Source organism: Plasmodium chabaudi, assembly GCF_900002335.3.
Source record: "Plasmodium chabaudi chabaudi strain AS genome assembly, chromosome: 13".
NCBI lineage: Eukaryota > Apicomplexa > Aconoidasida > Haemosporida > Plasmodiidae > Plasmodium > Plasmodium chabaudi.
In genome coordinates this window covers 1,526,355-1,543,720 of record NC_030113.2, presented here as the reverse complement: position 1 = coordinate 1,543,720, position 17,366 = coordinate 1,526,355, and the positions used below count along the sequence as shown (strand labels likewise).

The window sequence follows — 17,366 nt, the reverse complement described above, 5'->3', positions numbered from 1 at the left end:
GCATGTCATACATGTAAATATATTAATACGTAAGTAATAGTATTACAATTTTAATGAAAAAAAAAATCCCTATGTGTTTAAATTGAAAATATGTTATTCATTTTTTTTTAAGTTATGAAAAACTTGTATAAAACACGCTGGGGGAATATAATAGCTTTTTGAAAGCTTTATTTTTACATAATTGAATAAAGCATTTGTTTAAAAATTAATAATAAGGAATATATACATTTATAAAAATATAAAAAAAAATGTTTCCTAACAATGGCTTTAATGAAGGGGTAAATCAGATGAATTCGTACCAAAATAATAATAGGAATCCTTATCAGAACAATAATGAAAACTTTTATCAACACAGCGGGAATATTATGCAAGGGGGTTACAATAATGGGCTTGCTAATAATATGTATGGAAATGATTTTATGAATAAAAATATGAACAACTATAATAATGACATTTTTGGTAATAGCATGAATAATATGCAAAATATGAATAATATGCAAAACATGAATAATATGCAAAGCATGAATAATATGCAAAACATGAATAATATGCAAAGCATGAATAATATGCAAAGCATGAATAATATGCAAAGCATGAATAATATGGGAAATATGAATATTTCAAATCAAAAGCCTATATTTACACAAACTAAACAAAATGTTTCGATTTTTGGAAATAAACCAAAAAATACACCCCTTTTTGCAAACAATAATAATATTAGAAATGAACCCCAATTTGATAGACCCAATCAAACATCCAATTTCAGATTTAATGATTATGTAGGTAAAGATAAATCAATATTTGGAAATCGAATAAAAGAGGGGAAATCACTTTTTGCAAATTCAAATAATACGAACCAATTTCCAAACTCTGTTAATAATAATAATAATATGAATTATGGAAATAATATAAATTATACGGGTATAAATAATTCAATCCCTAATAATAATATGAATATGTTAAATAATCAAAATAATAATTATGCAAACTACAATTGTGACTCTAGAGGAATTCCTCAAAATATGATGAATCCATGTAACTTTAATGATCCTATGGCAAAAAATATGAATTTGATGATGAATGCACAAAATAATAAAATGAATAATAATCCATATATGAATTATAATATGAATGGTAATAACCCTGTTGTAGGAAATTTTAATATTGCGGAAAATAATTCTACTATCCCTGGTGTAAATAATTTACCTTACAACATGCAAACAAATTTAGCTCCTGGGGGTAATACTATGAACATGGGTAATTTTAATAATATGAATAATGCATATAATACATATAACATGGATGGAAGGAATCAAAATATGATTAATTATTCTCAATTTAATACTCAACCGGGTCTAAATATGGATAATAAATTTATAAATAATAACGTAGGAAATATGCAAAATTATCAAAATGTGTTACAAAATAATAATATGAACAATACAGGCAATTTTGGTTTAAATAATCCTAATTTGCTCAATCCAAACAATAATACTCTCAATAGTGGTATAATGCAAGATAATAATAAAAATATGATGGGACAAAATTATAATTTTAATAATCCCGATTTTAGAAATCAAACCATTCAGCCAAACAGTCCTGACAATAACCCGAACTATAACAATAACACAACTAATTTGGGAATACAAGAAATGAAAAACGATGGAAAAGATATGGAAAATAAAAATAATGGAATTTTATTTACTAATGAAAATGAAATTATGTTTGAAAAAAATTATGCTCAAATCGATAAGACAAAAAAAATCAAATTTTTTAATGACAACTTTATTAAATCTTTAGAACTAATAAACAATCATAATTTAAATAGCTATAATGAAAATAGATCAACGATATATACATTCCCAATTTCTCAATTATTTAATAATGCATCATTTTATTTAAAAGCAATTGAAGAGTGTAAAAAGGGTGAAAGATTTGATGTTGATAGTCAGCTATTTGATAAAATCTTTTCAAAAAATCTTTCGAAAAATTTTACAGTTTTAAAAAATATTGATCCTACCAAAATAAATGAAAAAGATTTCGATCTAAGTATATATTATCCCTTATTACATGTTGAAAAAATTAAATTTAGAAATTCCTCTGAAGTTCCTCAAAATCTAAATCAACTGCTAGCATCCCCATTTGAATTGGGAAAAATACCTACAGTTATTTAGGGAGAACAACGGAGTTTATTACTCTCATATTATACTAATTATATCGTTATAGATATATTGGTATGCTATTTTTTATATTTTTTTTTTCATATAAAAACATTTCAATAATTGTCAACACTTGTATGTGTTTGGCATTTACTTAAGTCATGTCTATTTTTTTTTTTAATATTCACATACATGTTATAAAAATATATACATATATATATGCGCATGTATTCTATTTGAATATTCTCCTAATTAAAACCTTTTCTACTTATGCCTGATGTTTTAATATTTTTGATTTTTTTTTTATTATAATTAAAAAAATAGTAAAACAAATTTAATTAAACGTTTTATATAAACTATCATTTCAAAATTATGTTTTAAATTGAATAACATAAAATTGAAATAATTTATGCAAATTAGGCACGAAATAATACTAAGTATACAAAAAAAAAGAAAGAATGTAAATAAAAAAAATATACATATATACAGATGTGTGTGTATTAATTAATTTACAAGGAATGTAAAAAAAAAAAATCCACAAGTTTCTATGCTCCACCATCTCACTGATTTAGTAACCCCATATAATATGGAAAAGGAAAATAACAGAACAAATATATTTAATTAAAATTTTAAAGCATATTTGCAATTTTTATTAACGTCATATTATATGTAGAATAATATTTTACATTAACAAAAAAAAATAATAAAAAGGAAGAAACGAAAAAAACTAATTAATATTATACAAACATGTGTCCTTTCATGCACACATAACATGGAGGATAAAACTTTTATGCAAATTTTGAAGGAAATAAATTGGCTCCTAGTGAAATATGCTAACGACAATCAAAGTATACTGATAAAATAAGAGGATATATATATGCATGTGCCACCTATCAAAAAGCATGTGAAAAAGACAATATGCAAACAACTCAAAATGCTTCGCAGTTATATAAAATGGCAAAGCAAAACTAGCTTTAAACACTAAAACTGTTTAAATTTGTTCGGAATGGTGTCCACACACACACATATATATATTGCACTGTGACCATGTTTGGATCCTCTTTTGGCTTGTCCTTACTAATATAAGTGTAAATTGTGTATATTATAATTTTTAGTCATTCAAAATTTTAATTACATTCCATACATAAGTGTGCATATCACAAGGAAGTCCCTATTTTATAAAATTTCATAGACACATCTCGATAAATTATGGGATCATCCCAATTTTGACTCTATGAAAATTGTTTGTATTTTATGCATCCTCTTAAAAATAAATTCGTACATATTATCACAATATTTCTAAAATGGAAAAATAAAATATCCTCGAATTTTTTTTTAGCTTGTAGAATTTGTTGGAGTTGAATCATCGGATGATCGAAACCAATTAAAAACATAATTATAATAAGATGAAGCAGTATTTGTAGCTTCTGAAATAATTTCATTAATCGTATCATCATTTTCAACATAATCTTCATCATATTTATCATTTGAATCTCTATATTTTATCATAACTCTTTTTAATTTTCCAGATTTACCAGATACATAATAAGCAATAGTAAAAATATCACTAAAATCTTCTTCACATAATTTACCTCTATAACTTTTATATTTCCTAGACGGATTTCCATTAGCTGCTGGAACAGATAATGTATTACTATATCGAATATTATTATTCGGAATATTATTTTCTTGTAACACATTTCTATGGCTTTCTAAAGGATTAAATATAAAACCATCTATATTATCAAATAATACATCAAATCCTATGGTTAATTTTTGTAAGTTCTCCATTGTATATAACATTTTATATAATCCTTTTAATCCTAATGTTGTAAAATCAAACACAAATTTCCATGTCCAATGATCATGATGTAAAGGATAATAACATACTTCAAATTTTTTTAATAATGGGAATGAACAATTACGAAATATATGTAACCATTCTAATGTTTGACAACCAATAATTGTTAATTTTTCTAATTTTGCAAATACGCATGGGCATAATGCAAATGGTTCATGTATAGGTGTATTATCACTCATAAAATATTCAGGTGATAATAATTCTAATGTTTTTAAATTTGATACATTTTGAAATATAATTGCTGCTACTTCATGTATATATATACCATTTGGTGAATATATTTTATCGGATGTATTTAGATGCTTAACATTTTTCATTTGATGCAAATAATATTGTCTTTTATATATCGGCAAATTAGCCCACTTTTCATCTAAATTTAATCTCTTAATATATGTAAATACATTTATTCTATTATTTATTACATTGCTCGTTAATTTATTTATTAATTCAAATTCTAATATTTTTTCTAAAGTTAAATAGTTTAAGCATTTTACGTAAGAATCTGCTGACAACGGAAATGAACCCCTATTGCCTTGGGCTGGTTTATTTATTGTGCATGTTTCATTTATTTTATCTTCTTTATTTAGGTTTTCCTTTACTTTTGTATCTACGTCTGTTTCAGTTTCGGTTTCTTTGGCTTCCTTTTCATTCTTATCAGACACGTTTTCATCTATATTAACATCCTTCCCTTTTGGTAAAAATATATTTTTAAAATTATTTGTTAATGCGTCCCAAAAATTGAAAGATTCGCCAATTTCAATCCAGCTTTCCCCTTCTGAATCCCCCTCCTTTTTTGTTATACCATTATCAGGCTCATTATTTGGTGTGTTTTGCTCATCGATATTAGAGCATGCTTTGTTTATGGCACTATTATTACATAAATCATTCTCTTCCGTTGTGTTTATTACATTTTTATTTGCATTATCATTGTTTTGATTTAATATGCAATCGATTTTGGTGCTATGCATCTCATTCTCTTTCTCATTATTATTATCACTATATATATCCTCACCCATATCACTAAATGTTTTGTCAATGGCTTCACTGGATATGCTGCTATAATGTATTGTATCACCATACTCGATTCTATTATTGTGGTCATGGTCGTTATCTGTGTTATTATTTTCGTAATCACTTACCCATTCGTTACTGGTGCCTTGGTTGGCACAATTCTCTTTATGCAGGTTGCTATGCATGGGAGCTATGGTACCACCACTTTTAATAGTATAATAATCTTTCCGTATTTTTATATGCTCTCTTTCATAATATTTATGAGAAAATGTCTCCATACGCGAAATTTTATGATCCTTTTTATTTTTCGAGCATGCTACTTTTAATTGATCGTCATTACATTTTATAATATTTTCAGCCAAAGAACTGTTTTGTTTACTTATTATTTTCTCTTCGTTATTCACTTTATTAATATGTAGATCATTTACAGTCGAGCCATTAGTACTCATGTTGCCTATATAACTAGTCTCATTTAAAATATTATTAATAAAAATATTTATGGCTCAGCACTGTACACCTACTAAGGGTGTTTATTTATTGTCTTATTTGCAAATTTGGGTTTTTTAATTTATTCTTTTTTGTGTTATATTCTCTAAGATGATTTTCTTTAATTAATGATTTTTATTTTTTTTATTTGAATTATTCTTCGTGCTATTTTTAAAAATCTTCAAATAGGTTCGCTTATAAAATGGCTATTCTCCTATTTTTATCATCAAATTTTGGTATATTAAGAGAATTGCTTATTTATTTTATCATTCAAATTTTCATTAGGTAATTTTTTTTATTTCATATTTCCTCTATCCATTCATATGTGTGTGTATATATAATTAGCTTATGTTACCCATATTTTTAAAGGATAAATATATGTTAAAGAATTAATTTTTCTTAATATTAATTACATTTTATGTTTTTAAATTATTCAAATGAGACGATAAAATGATAAAGTTAAAAACATTAATTTTATAAAAAAACGAAAAACAAAATATAAAAATTAAAAGAAATAGAAAAAATATTATTAATTCAAAAAATAATTCTCATAAATGTGTAATCAATTATCTACTCCATAAAGACAAAAAAAAAATAAATGAAAAAGTTTCATTGAATATTTATGATTATTAAGTTTTATAATTTTCATATATTTTTATTTATTTTCTATTTATTATATTATTGATGTTGTGCAATAATTATTATTTTTTTTTTGTATACACAATATACAAAGAATAGGAAAATAACCATCTATAAATAAAAAAAGTGTGAAAGTTATAGAAGTATATTGTGTGTGAACTTTAACGGAACGATGTTATTTTATTATATATAATTTTTTTATTATAATATAATATAAATAGGTGTGCCTTTTAAAAAAAATTATTCATTAAAAATAAATTTCCGATTAAAATTTTCTTTATATTTACCTGATTTTGTTATTTAATTTATTTATTAATGTTTTTTTTTAGGTAGCTATTTTTAAAAGACTTAATTTATTATGTAGCCACTTAATATTTAATTTAAAAATAAACTAGTATTTAAAATGGCTATATTTAATTATTATGTTTTTTTTTCATGCACAAGTAATAATTTTTAGGTGTCAAATAGCCAAAATAAACTTAAAAAAAAATTACAAAAACAAAATATAGCATAAAAGAGGAAAATAAAAAAAAAATTAAGTATTCAAAAATATATTGTCTTTTAAAAAAAGGCTGAGAATAACATTCCATTATATATATGTACAGTTTTAACATGCTGGTTTTGAAAAGCAATTTATTATTGCATGGGTTAAATAAATGAAAATTCTCTGCATATATATTTATTATTATTGGACACGAACATATATATATCTCTTTTTTCTCCATACAATATGTGAAGCTATCTTAAGCTGTATGTTTTTGTTAATTTTGATATGCATATCGTATATTTTTTTAAGTGGTGTGGTATGGAAAAAAACTATATATAATTCCTCAACATGTATAATCATACAAAAATTGGTGATATAATTGGGATGAAAATTGAAAATAATAATTTCTTCCGAAATTAAGAAATTAATACAAATAAGTACATATATTTATGTAATATATATCATTATTTATACCGTTGTCTTTTGTGGGAATCAATATGATGAATCTTACTAAAAAATATCTGGAATATGCCTTCTCTTCATATATATGTAATATGCATAAAAATAATGCCCACAAAAAAATCCCATTTTATGCATATCTTTTAATAAAATGGAAATGAATACCTATGCTATAAATAAAGCATGTTTTCCCATTATACTATTTCCTTTATATTAATTCTACTGCATCAATAATTCCGCTGAAACCTCGAACATTTTCAAGTTCCTTAAATCTTTGATAAAGTATATCATATTTGTAAAACATTTTTACTTTTTGTGAAACTAAAAATCTTGGAGCTATCTTTTTCCCATATACCTACGAATAGGAAATGCAATATTATGCATAAAATATTCAGACACAAATGCAAATACATATAGTTTCCATATAAAGCAAAAATAGCATCTCACACACCTTTTCAAAAACTGAAAAATCATTTAATCCGTATAAAGCCTCTAGACTCAATTTTTTAATATTTTTAGTTATTAACAAAATAAAATGCTTATATTCGACTAGTTCCACTTCAATTTTAAATAAGAAATTCTGAAGGGCCGCAAAATTTTGGGGTTCTAAAAAAAAATAAAAATACCAAAATTCATAAATACTAAATTATGTAAATGTATAATTTTGTCTATATAAAAAATAAAGACATTTTATCACCAATAGCATTAGGTAATATTATATCATTATTTTTTGCACTATTATATGTATGTGTGAGCACATCCATGCATATCAACATATATTTTATACTATTTAAAAGGATTGTTTTCAATGCATGTGTAACAGAATCCCTATTAGATATGGTATTTATTTCTTTATTGACATCATAGTATAACACGTAAGTTTTTTTATCTAATTTATCTTTATCAATAGAGGTATTTGGGTATTTCTCATTTTCGGGAACATTTTTTTTGATAGGGCCACATTTATTCTCTAAATTAAGAGCATTCATATTTAGTCCCTTTTTGAAAGCCATATATTTTTTTTCAATTTGTCCTCGCTTTTGTATGATATTAAAATTGGAATTTCCATCTGTCTCTTTGGTGTCTGGATCTTCCATCATTTGTCTATCATTCGCGTTGTCGACACGCTTTAAAAAATTATTATTTGGCTTGCATTCATTTAATGAGGGATTATCAAATGTATTACTATTATTACAATCATTGGTATATATTTCTTCTGTATTGGCTAGTTCGTTTTTTATATTTAATATATGATTCTTTCTTGGTTTCACAAATATGTTTCTTTTTTCTTGGCACTGTTCCACTTTATCAAATGCATTATTAGAATTGATATTATGCCGATGACTTTTTTTTTTATTTTCGTTTATTTTATTAACATATTGTTTATAATTATAATTTGGATCTTCGTCAGAGTATTCACTACTTCCATTATTATTTTTTTCATTTTCATCATTTTTTCGAGCATAATATGTTTTCTTTTCTATATCTTTGGTATTTCTTTTTAAGTCTATATATTTGTGTATATTGCCTAACATATCAATGCTATTTTGTCTATTACTATTAATATGATCTTTATTTGCATTCGAATTTTCATATAAAAGGCTATTTGATATATTAAGGGACGGATTTTTGCTCAGATAGTAGAGTAAGTAATTAGAATCTCTCTTTGTGTCATCAGGGATTTCCGAGTGGTCTCTAAAAAGTTTTAAAATAATAATATGAAAATATTTGCAACTTATTAATGTGCACATGCGCATGTATAATGATGAAATTTTGACTAGTTTTCTTCCACGTGTTGAAGAAGAAAATAAAATCAAGCAGCTATGTGTATTCACCACATTTCTAAACACACTTTTCGCTTTTTTATGTTAGTAACCTTAGATGAGATTGATTGATATTTACAAATGATACTTTTTGCATTGAAGGGTTTTTGTTATGATCATTTTTTGAGGAATAATTCTTTTTAAAAACTACTTCTATAAAAGTAAGCATATGCATAGACAAGTTTATATATTTGTGGTTATAATGTATGTATGGAGAAATTTAATTTTATATATTTATCAGTACATACTTTTTAGTAGATAAATTTGATAGATGTATATTTTTTTTAAGAAATCATTTAATTCGCGTCTTGATGAAAACATTTTCTCACAATTGAACGTAACATTTTTAATATTATTAGAAAGAATAGAAACAATAGTTTCAATTTCTGGATGCCTAGTTTTTATCCTTCTTAAATATTTCATTATTTTTATTATTTTTTCATATTTATTTAATATATCATCTTCACTTTTTCTTCTATTTAATATTTTATCCTTTTTATTAAATTGTAGTCGTATAGGTGAACTCCTTTCTCTTGTTAATTCGGTGTCCATATTATTAAGTTTGTTTCGCTACAAAAATTGAGAGAAATAAAATATCATCAAGATTGATCAAATTGCGATAATGGCCCTATTAAGCCAGTCAATGCCTATGATAACTGCATACATATTTGTACTTCTCCCATTTTATGGAAGGAAATTATTTGCATAATATATACTATTATAGCTACACTACAACTACAACTTTTTAAATCATGCATTATCTAACTTCTTCCTCCTTAGAACAATACAACTTATCCAGGAACGCATATTTATGTTGCTTCGAAAAAATATCTGACGAGTAAAACTCCGTATTATTACTATCACTCCTATTGTAGTTACTGCTCGAATGCCTATTATCTGTGTAGTTAAAGTTTTCATTATTACTATCATCAAGTAATAAAGAAGAATCATTTGATATTGAGGGTTTTAGTTTGTTTACCCCATAAGATATATAGTCAGCATCATTTTTATTTTTGTTTTTATTTTTATTGTGACTATTTAAATTAATTGTTGTATCATATAGATTTATTTTATTGGGTATTATATCATCATATGTGATTCGCTGAGAAAAGTTCATACTTTTTTTCTCAATTTCGGAGTAATTATCAGATAAGTCCGAGCAATAGGTGCCATTCGAATCGGAAGAATAGGATTCATGGTTATTGTTATTTTTTATGTTGTCTTTACTTTTGCTTTTGCTTCTATCTCTATTTGTTTTCCTTTCTTCTTCAGAACTTACATCAATATTTGCCTGATTTCTTCTACTGCTTTCTCTATTTTCACAATTTGGGTTACTGCCTTTTTTTTTGTGCTTTGATGAAATAAAATTATTTATAGCGTCTATATTATAATTAGTTTCATGTTGGTTATTTATTTTATCATTTTTTGAGCTAGCTTTTTGTTCATCCAAATTAGCCTTATTTTTTTCATTGGCTATAAATATACACTTTTTAATATTTTCGTTGTTTTCTTCTATTTCTTCTAAATTATAATTAATTTCAAGATTTAGATCAATATAATTTTTTTCATTTTTATAATTTTTTACAAGTATATCATAATTTACATAAAATGGGCATTCTTTATTTATTTTATTTTTACAAAATTTTTTTTTATGGATTCTGTAGACAGTATTTTTTTGAGTTTGTTCATTTTCGTCACTTTTATTCATTGTATTTTTTTAAATTAATGGGAATTATATATACAAAGAAAAACAATATATATCACAAGGTTTATTTCTTTAATTAAAATTTTGTTACAATTCTTGATGCGATACACATATTCATTTAGTTAGTTGGATATAGAATGATGTATATGCAGAATTATATTTTGATTTTTTATTATTTAGCCTAAAATTATAAATATTTAAATTTCTATATATTTCTATATAAATATATATACATACGATATTTGCGAAAAGACAAAAAAATATAAGCTAATAACTTTTCTCCAAAAAAGCGAAATAAAAGAGAAAAAAAAATTGGAGGAATAGGAAAGCATTTACACATTTCATTTAAATTATTATTTTTTATATTTTCAAATTATTCAAAAATTATTAGTCAAGCCTTTAATTAAACTTTTTGTAAAATAGATAGGCCTATGTTATATAGTGAATAAAATTTCAGAAAATTCGTAAAAATGTAAAGAAAAATAATTAACACACTTAAGACAATAATTATTCTTCCACTATATTTTGTTCACCTATTATTTATTTTTTATGAAAAACTATTTGATATATGATATTTATGTAATTTTTTTAAAAGTACAGAGATTTGTTTGAACTTTTTTTTCTTATTTTTTTATATTTAAAAAAAATTGTTTATTATTAGTTTTAACATCATACTTCAAAATAATTTCATAAAATATGCAAGCAGTTTTTCGAATATTTTCCGAAAAAAACATCGAAAATGTTTGATAATTAAATAATGATATACAAATTAAAAAAAAAAAATAGATGAATAAATATATGTATGCATTATTGTACATGGCTATAAAATATATCACATACTCATATATACACATGTGGAACTACAAGACAATAGTTATAATCCTTTTAACTTTTTCATTTCGATACTACGTTTTTTATTTTCTTCAAGTCTTTTACTTATTTCTTTTAATTCTTCTTCTGTTGGAGGTTTAACTTTTTTTTTTTTAGGATTTTTTTTAGAGTATTCAATTTCTATACTTGTTAAAAGTGAATTTATTTTTTGATTCCTTCTTGCTTCATTATTTCTAATAGCTAGAACTAAATCATCAATAGGTTCTTCTGTTTTTCTTTTTTTTGGTTTTTTATTACCACCACGGTTATTATCTTTTTTAACTATATTTTCATATGACTTAATAATATTATTTATATTTTTTAATGACTTTTCATAATCTTTTGTTTTTTCTAATGTTTTATCTTTAAAAAGGTCATCAAATATTTTTACAAACCTATCTAAATCAGACGTATCACTAAATGGAATATATTCAAGAATATGTTTAATATCACCATTAAATTTATTATAAAATTGAATTAAATCATCTTTTTCATCTTGGCTATTTTTATATTTCTGTTCATATTTTAATATGTCTTCTACTTTGATTCTAGAATGAAATAATTTTGGATCAAGATAATTTTTGAATTCATCAAAATCTTCTTCCAATCCAAATTCATCATAATTTTGTCTTTTTTCAGGATCTTTTAATATATCATATGCTTTTTGTATTTGCAAAAACATTTCTTTGCATTTTTCTAATGTTAACGTTTCATCTTCATCATTTTTAACTCCTTTATTATTTATCTTTTTACTGTGTGATAAAAATTTGTCTGGATGATATGTCAAAGCCAATATTCTGTATGCCTTGGCTATTTCTTTTGCAGTCGCTTTTTTCTCGACACCTAATATTTCATACAGGTCTAATTTTTTATCATTTTTCATTTTAATCAAATTGTGTATAGAGAGTAAGTAAATATTTTCTCCGCTTTATGCGGTATCTTTAAAATCAAAATATATTTATATTAATAAACTAATAATCGTATTTAAAATTTGTCATATTTATGCATACATGCCATTCACCAGTACATAATACATCAGCATACCTATACATACATACTATATTCATAAAAAATATATATATACAAATATATTAACTAAATGATACATATAATAAATAAAGTGTGAGAAGGAAAATAAGGCTATTTTTAATATATCTTTACATTTGACAAAAAAAATATTTTCATAATTGTATATTTTTATAAAAAAAATTATATATATTTTTTTTCACGGAAAATATGTTTTAAACATTTTATAAAATATATAATTATATTATTATGAAATCGAATTTATCTTATATATACATATTTTTAAAGCTGTACTTTTTTTGGCTAATATACATTTTTGTATATATTATTTTGCGTGTGTACAAAAAATATTGAATGAATATAAGATATTTTTACCATGTACCAATTTAATTATCAAATAATATAAAATAAACAATTATAATAAAGATATTATATTGATAATGTAAAATAAATGATAATTAAAAAATATAATACAATCATAAAAATGCCATATTTACAATAAAAAATACATTTATATTCCAAAATTTAATAAAATACAACCAAACAGTATTGTATATTGTATTTAAATTATAAAGCATTATTTTCCCTTTAATATCAATTGCTTGTGTAATTTAATTTTACTTTTTTTATTGCAAAAAAATATTCATGGAAATTCATTTTATTTCTCTTTTCCAATATGATTTTATGTCAATTTATTTAAGTATGTTTACACATTTTGCTTATTTTATTCTTAATATGTTTTTCATTAGCTGTTTCATATTTTCGTTTTAAAAATTAAGAAATGGCATATCATATATTTGGTTACTTAGTTGTTTTTCTTATTAAATATGCCATATTTCATATTCCTTTTGTATTTATTCGGTGTTCTTAAAATGTAATAAAAATTTAAAAAAACGAATGTATTTTCTTATTATTTTGTTTCTTTTAAATGTCTAGATGAAAATTTCAATTGGAAAATTGGAAATAAGTCAATATGTTATACAATTAATAAAAGGAACTCTTAAAAATGAAAGTGTAAAGAGAAAAGAAAAATAAATGAAATTCACAACTACAACTTTTTGTTTCACAAATTTTATTTTTGCAATGCAGTAAATCTCTACTCTGAAAGCTGTACATATAAAATGGCAAGTAGCTTCTTAAAAATGTATTGGTTGTTCCTTTGGTATAGCTCCTTATAATTATACGTATATAATATAAAATGTCTACAAGCCCAAAGGAATTTTTTAGTATCCTTTTTAAAATAAATGAGAAAATGCATAGAATAATAAATTCTTTATTATGACTGTTCATACAAAAAGTGTATGTATTATATACGCTGGCGATAAAAATATGTTTCACAAAAAAAAAAAATAAATAAGTGACAATATGTGAGGTATAAAAATATAGAGCAAATGTGTATATTAAAAAAAATTAATAAAATGTATTATTTGTTTTTCGTTGTTAGTACATTAACATGTATAAAACATTGGTAACTATTCCATGCTTTATTTTAGCTACGTTCTTATATAAATAATTGAAAATATGAACTAGAGAAAAGCATAAAATATAAGATAATATATGTATATGGCTTATTATTCTATTTCCTTGGGTACAATTAATATTATTATATGCACATGTAAAAAAATTATTGTATTTATATACACATAAAGAAAAAGCCACGCCCCTTTATTAATACAATAAGAAATTGGTTAAACAAAATCGAATTTTGTAAAATAGTTTTACATAAAAAATAAAACTATCTAGACAATAAGAACTATCATCATATGCTATTTTACACAATGTTTTATTTAAACACCTAATATATTTTACTATCTTTTTTTCATTGTGTGCACCTCTAAAAAAAAATTAAAATAAATAAAAAAATATTATTTCCATATTAATACATTTATATAATATATCTTTTTTATTATTGCTATAATTACTATTATTATTATGATATCCTATGCTATTTTTGTTTTTATTTGAACATAGCGGTAACGAATTAAACTAATAATAAGTATGAACTACAGTTTTGCAGAATTGTCAGAAAAATAAATAATAATTATATGTTAAGGATTTTTTTATTTTTTGTTTTTTTTTATATTAAAAATAATTTATTTTAACGATATTACAAGCATATGTAATATATATTTCCGCATTATAAGAAATTGTTGAATATCTATTATTTTTATGAGAAAAGGGGTACTGCAAAAATAAAGGAAATACATAGAAAAGGGTTAAGCCTGAAAGGATTGACTAGCAATAAAAACTTCCAATTTGTGTATAAAGAAAAAATGATTGTTGTGTAACAAATATAGTTAAGACAATGCATGAAGATAATTATTTAGAAGATTTACAGGGTATACATTTTGATGACTTTTTAAAAAAATTTCCTTTAAATGAAAATGATACGTTAAATTATGAAGATGATATAGGTAGTAATGCTGAAAATAACGAGGTAGATAATAAGAATAATTTTGTATTATTATTAGCAAATGATATATTAGATGATAGTACCAAAGTGATACCACCTTTTCGAAGGGTTTATTGGCCTCTTTTATTGGGTATATATAAATATAATAATTTAGAGCAATTAACAAAAGAAATCGAAAAAAAACGAAATTTATATAAACGTGATAAAGATGAATATATAATTAAACAAACAAATTTAGATATTCAAAAATTAGACCCTCGAATTTTTCATCCCCTATCATCGGATGATAAAAATCCATGGACTTTAAAACAAAAAAATCAAGAACTAAATAATGAAATAAAACAAGATATTTTAAGAACATATTCTGAAAAAAAAATATTTCAAGATGAAAAAATAAGAGATATATTAAATAAAATATTATTTATATGGGCAAAGAAAAATCCTTCAATATCATATAAACAAGGTATGAATGAAATAGTTGCTATATTTTTTATTGTTAATTATCGTGAACAAATAATACAAAATGATCGATCAAATAATTATGATAATAAAAAGTATTATAAAGAATATGTTACATTATTTAAAAATGATGAAATTGAATCAGACACATATATAATATTTGATCATTTTATGAATATGGGACTAAAATATTTATTTTCATCTGGGGAAGACAAAAAAAATCAATTATCAAAAAATTCTTGTAAAACTGTATTATTACAAAAATGTACTTATATATTTCATAAATTATTAAAAAGTTTGGATAAACAATTATATAACCATTTAATATCTTTAAGTATTGAACCACAAATATTTTTACTTCGATGGATCCGTCTTTTTTATTGTAGAGAATTCCCAATTGATGATACCATCATTTTATGGGATATTTTTTTTTCAGGTAAATTATTGCTTATCGTATTTTTTCCTATATAACATTATTTTGGGTTTTGCAATATGTTCGAATGTGGTCATTTGTTTTTTACACTTGTTCATAGATATGTGAACCTTCTTAGTGAGTGTTATCTCGTTTTTCATTTCTACACACATTTCACTTCTTTCCTTTTTCAGACTGTTATGCAAAAAATTGGAAAAATGGATTTGAGTTTGATTTCAAAGGAGACACAATAGAAATCGCACACATGACATCAGATATTTTCCCCTTGATAGATTATTTTTCTATATCTATGGTTTTATTTATTAAAACATTTTTACTTGAAAATGATGAGAACGCTTGTTTAAAAAGATTATTTAAATACCCTCCTGTTGAAAATATAAGAATATTAATCGATTTATCAATTAAGTTACGGCAAAAATATGAAAAAAAAGAAAAGGCAGTTAAAAGAGAAGATTTTCAATATCCAAATAATATTTTCAATAATAATAATTTGGGCAGTAACAATATTGGAAGTAATCAAATTGTGGGTAATAATTGTATTGCTAATGTTGGAAGCATAAATAATATTTCCCCTGTAAGTTCAAATCGAAATTCAAACACAAATAATAATTTAAGTACATTTAAAATTAAAACAGATATAAATAAAAATCATATAAATGATCAAATTAATGAAAGACATAAATATATTAATGTTCCTAGTCTAAATCAAAAAATAAAAAATTTTAATATACCAAATTCATTAAATAATGTTAATAATAAATTAAATAAAGCCATAAATAATTTAAATAATTTATCTTATAATATATTAAATGCCCACCAACGTGGAGATCTACAAAAAAATGTTTTTCATTTAAATGAAATACTTAAAGAATTAAAATATATAGAAAAAATATCTGAAGAACAAATGGAAAACCAAATTGAATTTGAAAAAAAAAATGATGAACCATACATATATTTAGATTGATTTATCAAGTCACTAAAATGTGTGTACATATTCTGTATATAATTTTTTGTTTTGTTTTTTTTCTTCATATTTCATATTACACTTTTTTTTTTTTGCATAGTATGCATTTATAATTTTTGTTAATATTACTAATGAATTATAAAAAAACAATTTTTCGAAATTCTCCATATGCAAATATTTTATATATTAATATGTTTATTCTGTATACATATATGTATATGTATGTAAGTACAGTTTTAATAACTTTTTAATCGTCCATTTTTGCAATACAAGAGTTAAAAATAAAGTAGGTTAAACAAATTTGATATGAAATTGCTTGAAACAATCCTTCTTTATATCTCAAAAATAATAATTAACGAAAAATGAAATATGAAAAAAATGATAATCAAAGTAATGAGCGTAATTTTGTATTTCCCCCTCCTTTTTATTTAGTATAATAATCTATATGCACATATGCCTATAAAATTGTCAAATTAAAAATTAATTATTCCATATATTGCTTTCTTTAAATATGTCTTTTAATTTGTGCATATTTTATTGTAGTAATAGTGGAATGGCAAAACGTGTTTAT

General features: G+C 23.2%; 5 protein-coding genes across 5 annotated transcripts; 2 read left to right on the top strand and 3 right to left on the bottom strand.

Annotated features, from left to right (window-relative positions):
• Positions 1 to 248: 248 nt before the first annotated feature.
• Positions 249 to 2,174, top strand: PCHAS_1341300 (conserved Plasmodium protein, unknown function; the record flags this gene model as incomplete). Its single annotated transcript, XM_739731.2, has 1 exon — positions 249 to 2,174. The coding sequence occupies one exon, from the start codon at positions 249 to 251 to the stop codon at positions 2,172 to 2,174; it is 1,926 nt and encodes a 641-aa protein (XP_744824.2).
• A 1,320-nt stretch (positions 2,175 to 3,494) lies between these two features.
• On the bottom strand, positions 3,495 to 5,480 carry PCHAS_1341200 (conserved protein, unknown function; the record flags this gene model as incomplete). The annotated part of the gene is made up of 1 exon (XM_729149.2): positions 3,495 to 5,480. One exon carries the CDS (start codon positions 5,478 to 5,480, stop codon positions 3,495 to 3,497), a length of 1,986 nt encoding a protein of 661 aa, XP_734242.2.
• Positions 5,481 to 7,310: 1,830 nt separating this feature from the next.
• On the bottom strand, positions 7,311 to 10,633 carry PCHAS_1341100 (CKK domain-containing protein, putative; the record flags this gene model as incomplete). Its single annotated transcript, XM_016799328.1, has 6 exons — positions 7,311 to 7,457; positions 7,554 to 7,708; positions 7,890 to 8,797; positions 8,979 to 9,078; positions 9,174 to 9,495; positions 9,692 to 10,633. 6 exons carry the CDS (start codon positions 10,631 to 10,633, stop codon positions 7,311 to 7,313), a joined length of 2,574 nt encoding a protein of 857 aa, XP_016654634.1.
• Positions 10,634 to 11,504: 871 nt separating this feature from the next.
• Positions 11,505 to 12,383, bottom strand: PCHAS_1341000 (DnaJ protein, putative; the record flags this gene model as incomplete). Its single annotated transcript, XM_738294.2, has 1 exon — positions 11,505 to 12,383. One exon carries the CDS (start codon positions 12,381 to 12,383, stop codon positions 11,505 to 11,507), a length of 879 nt encoding a protein of 292 aa, XP_743387.2.
• Positions 12,384 to 14,831: 2,448 nt separating this feature from the next.
• On the top strand, positions 14,832 to 16,795 carry PCHAS_1340900 (GTPase-activating protein, putative; the record flags this gene model as incomplete). The annotated part of the gene is made up of 2 exons (XM_737382.1): positions 14,832 to 15,834; positions 16,005 to 16,795. 2 exons carry the CDS (start codon positions 14,832 to 14,834, stop codon positions 16,793 to 16,795), a joined length of 1,794 nt encoding a protein of 597 aa, XP_742475.1.
• Positions 16,796 to 17,366: the final 571 nt, after the last annotated feature.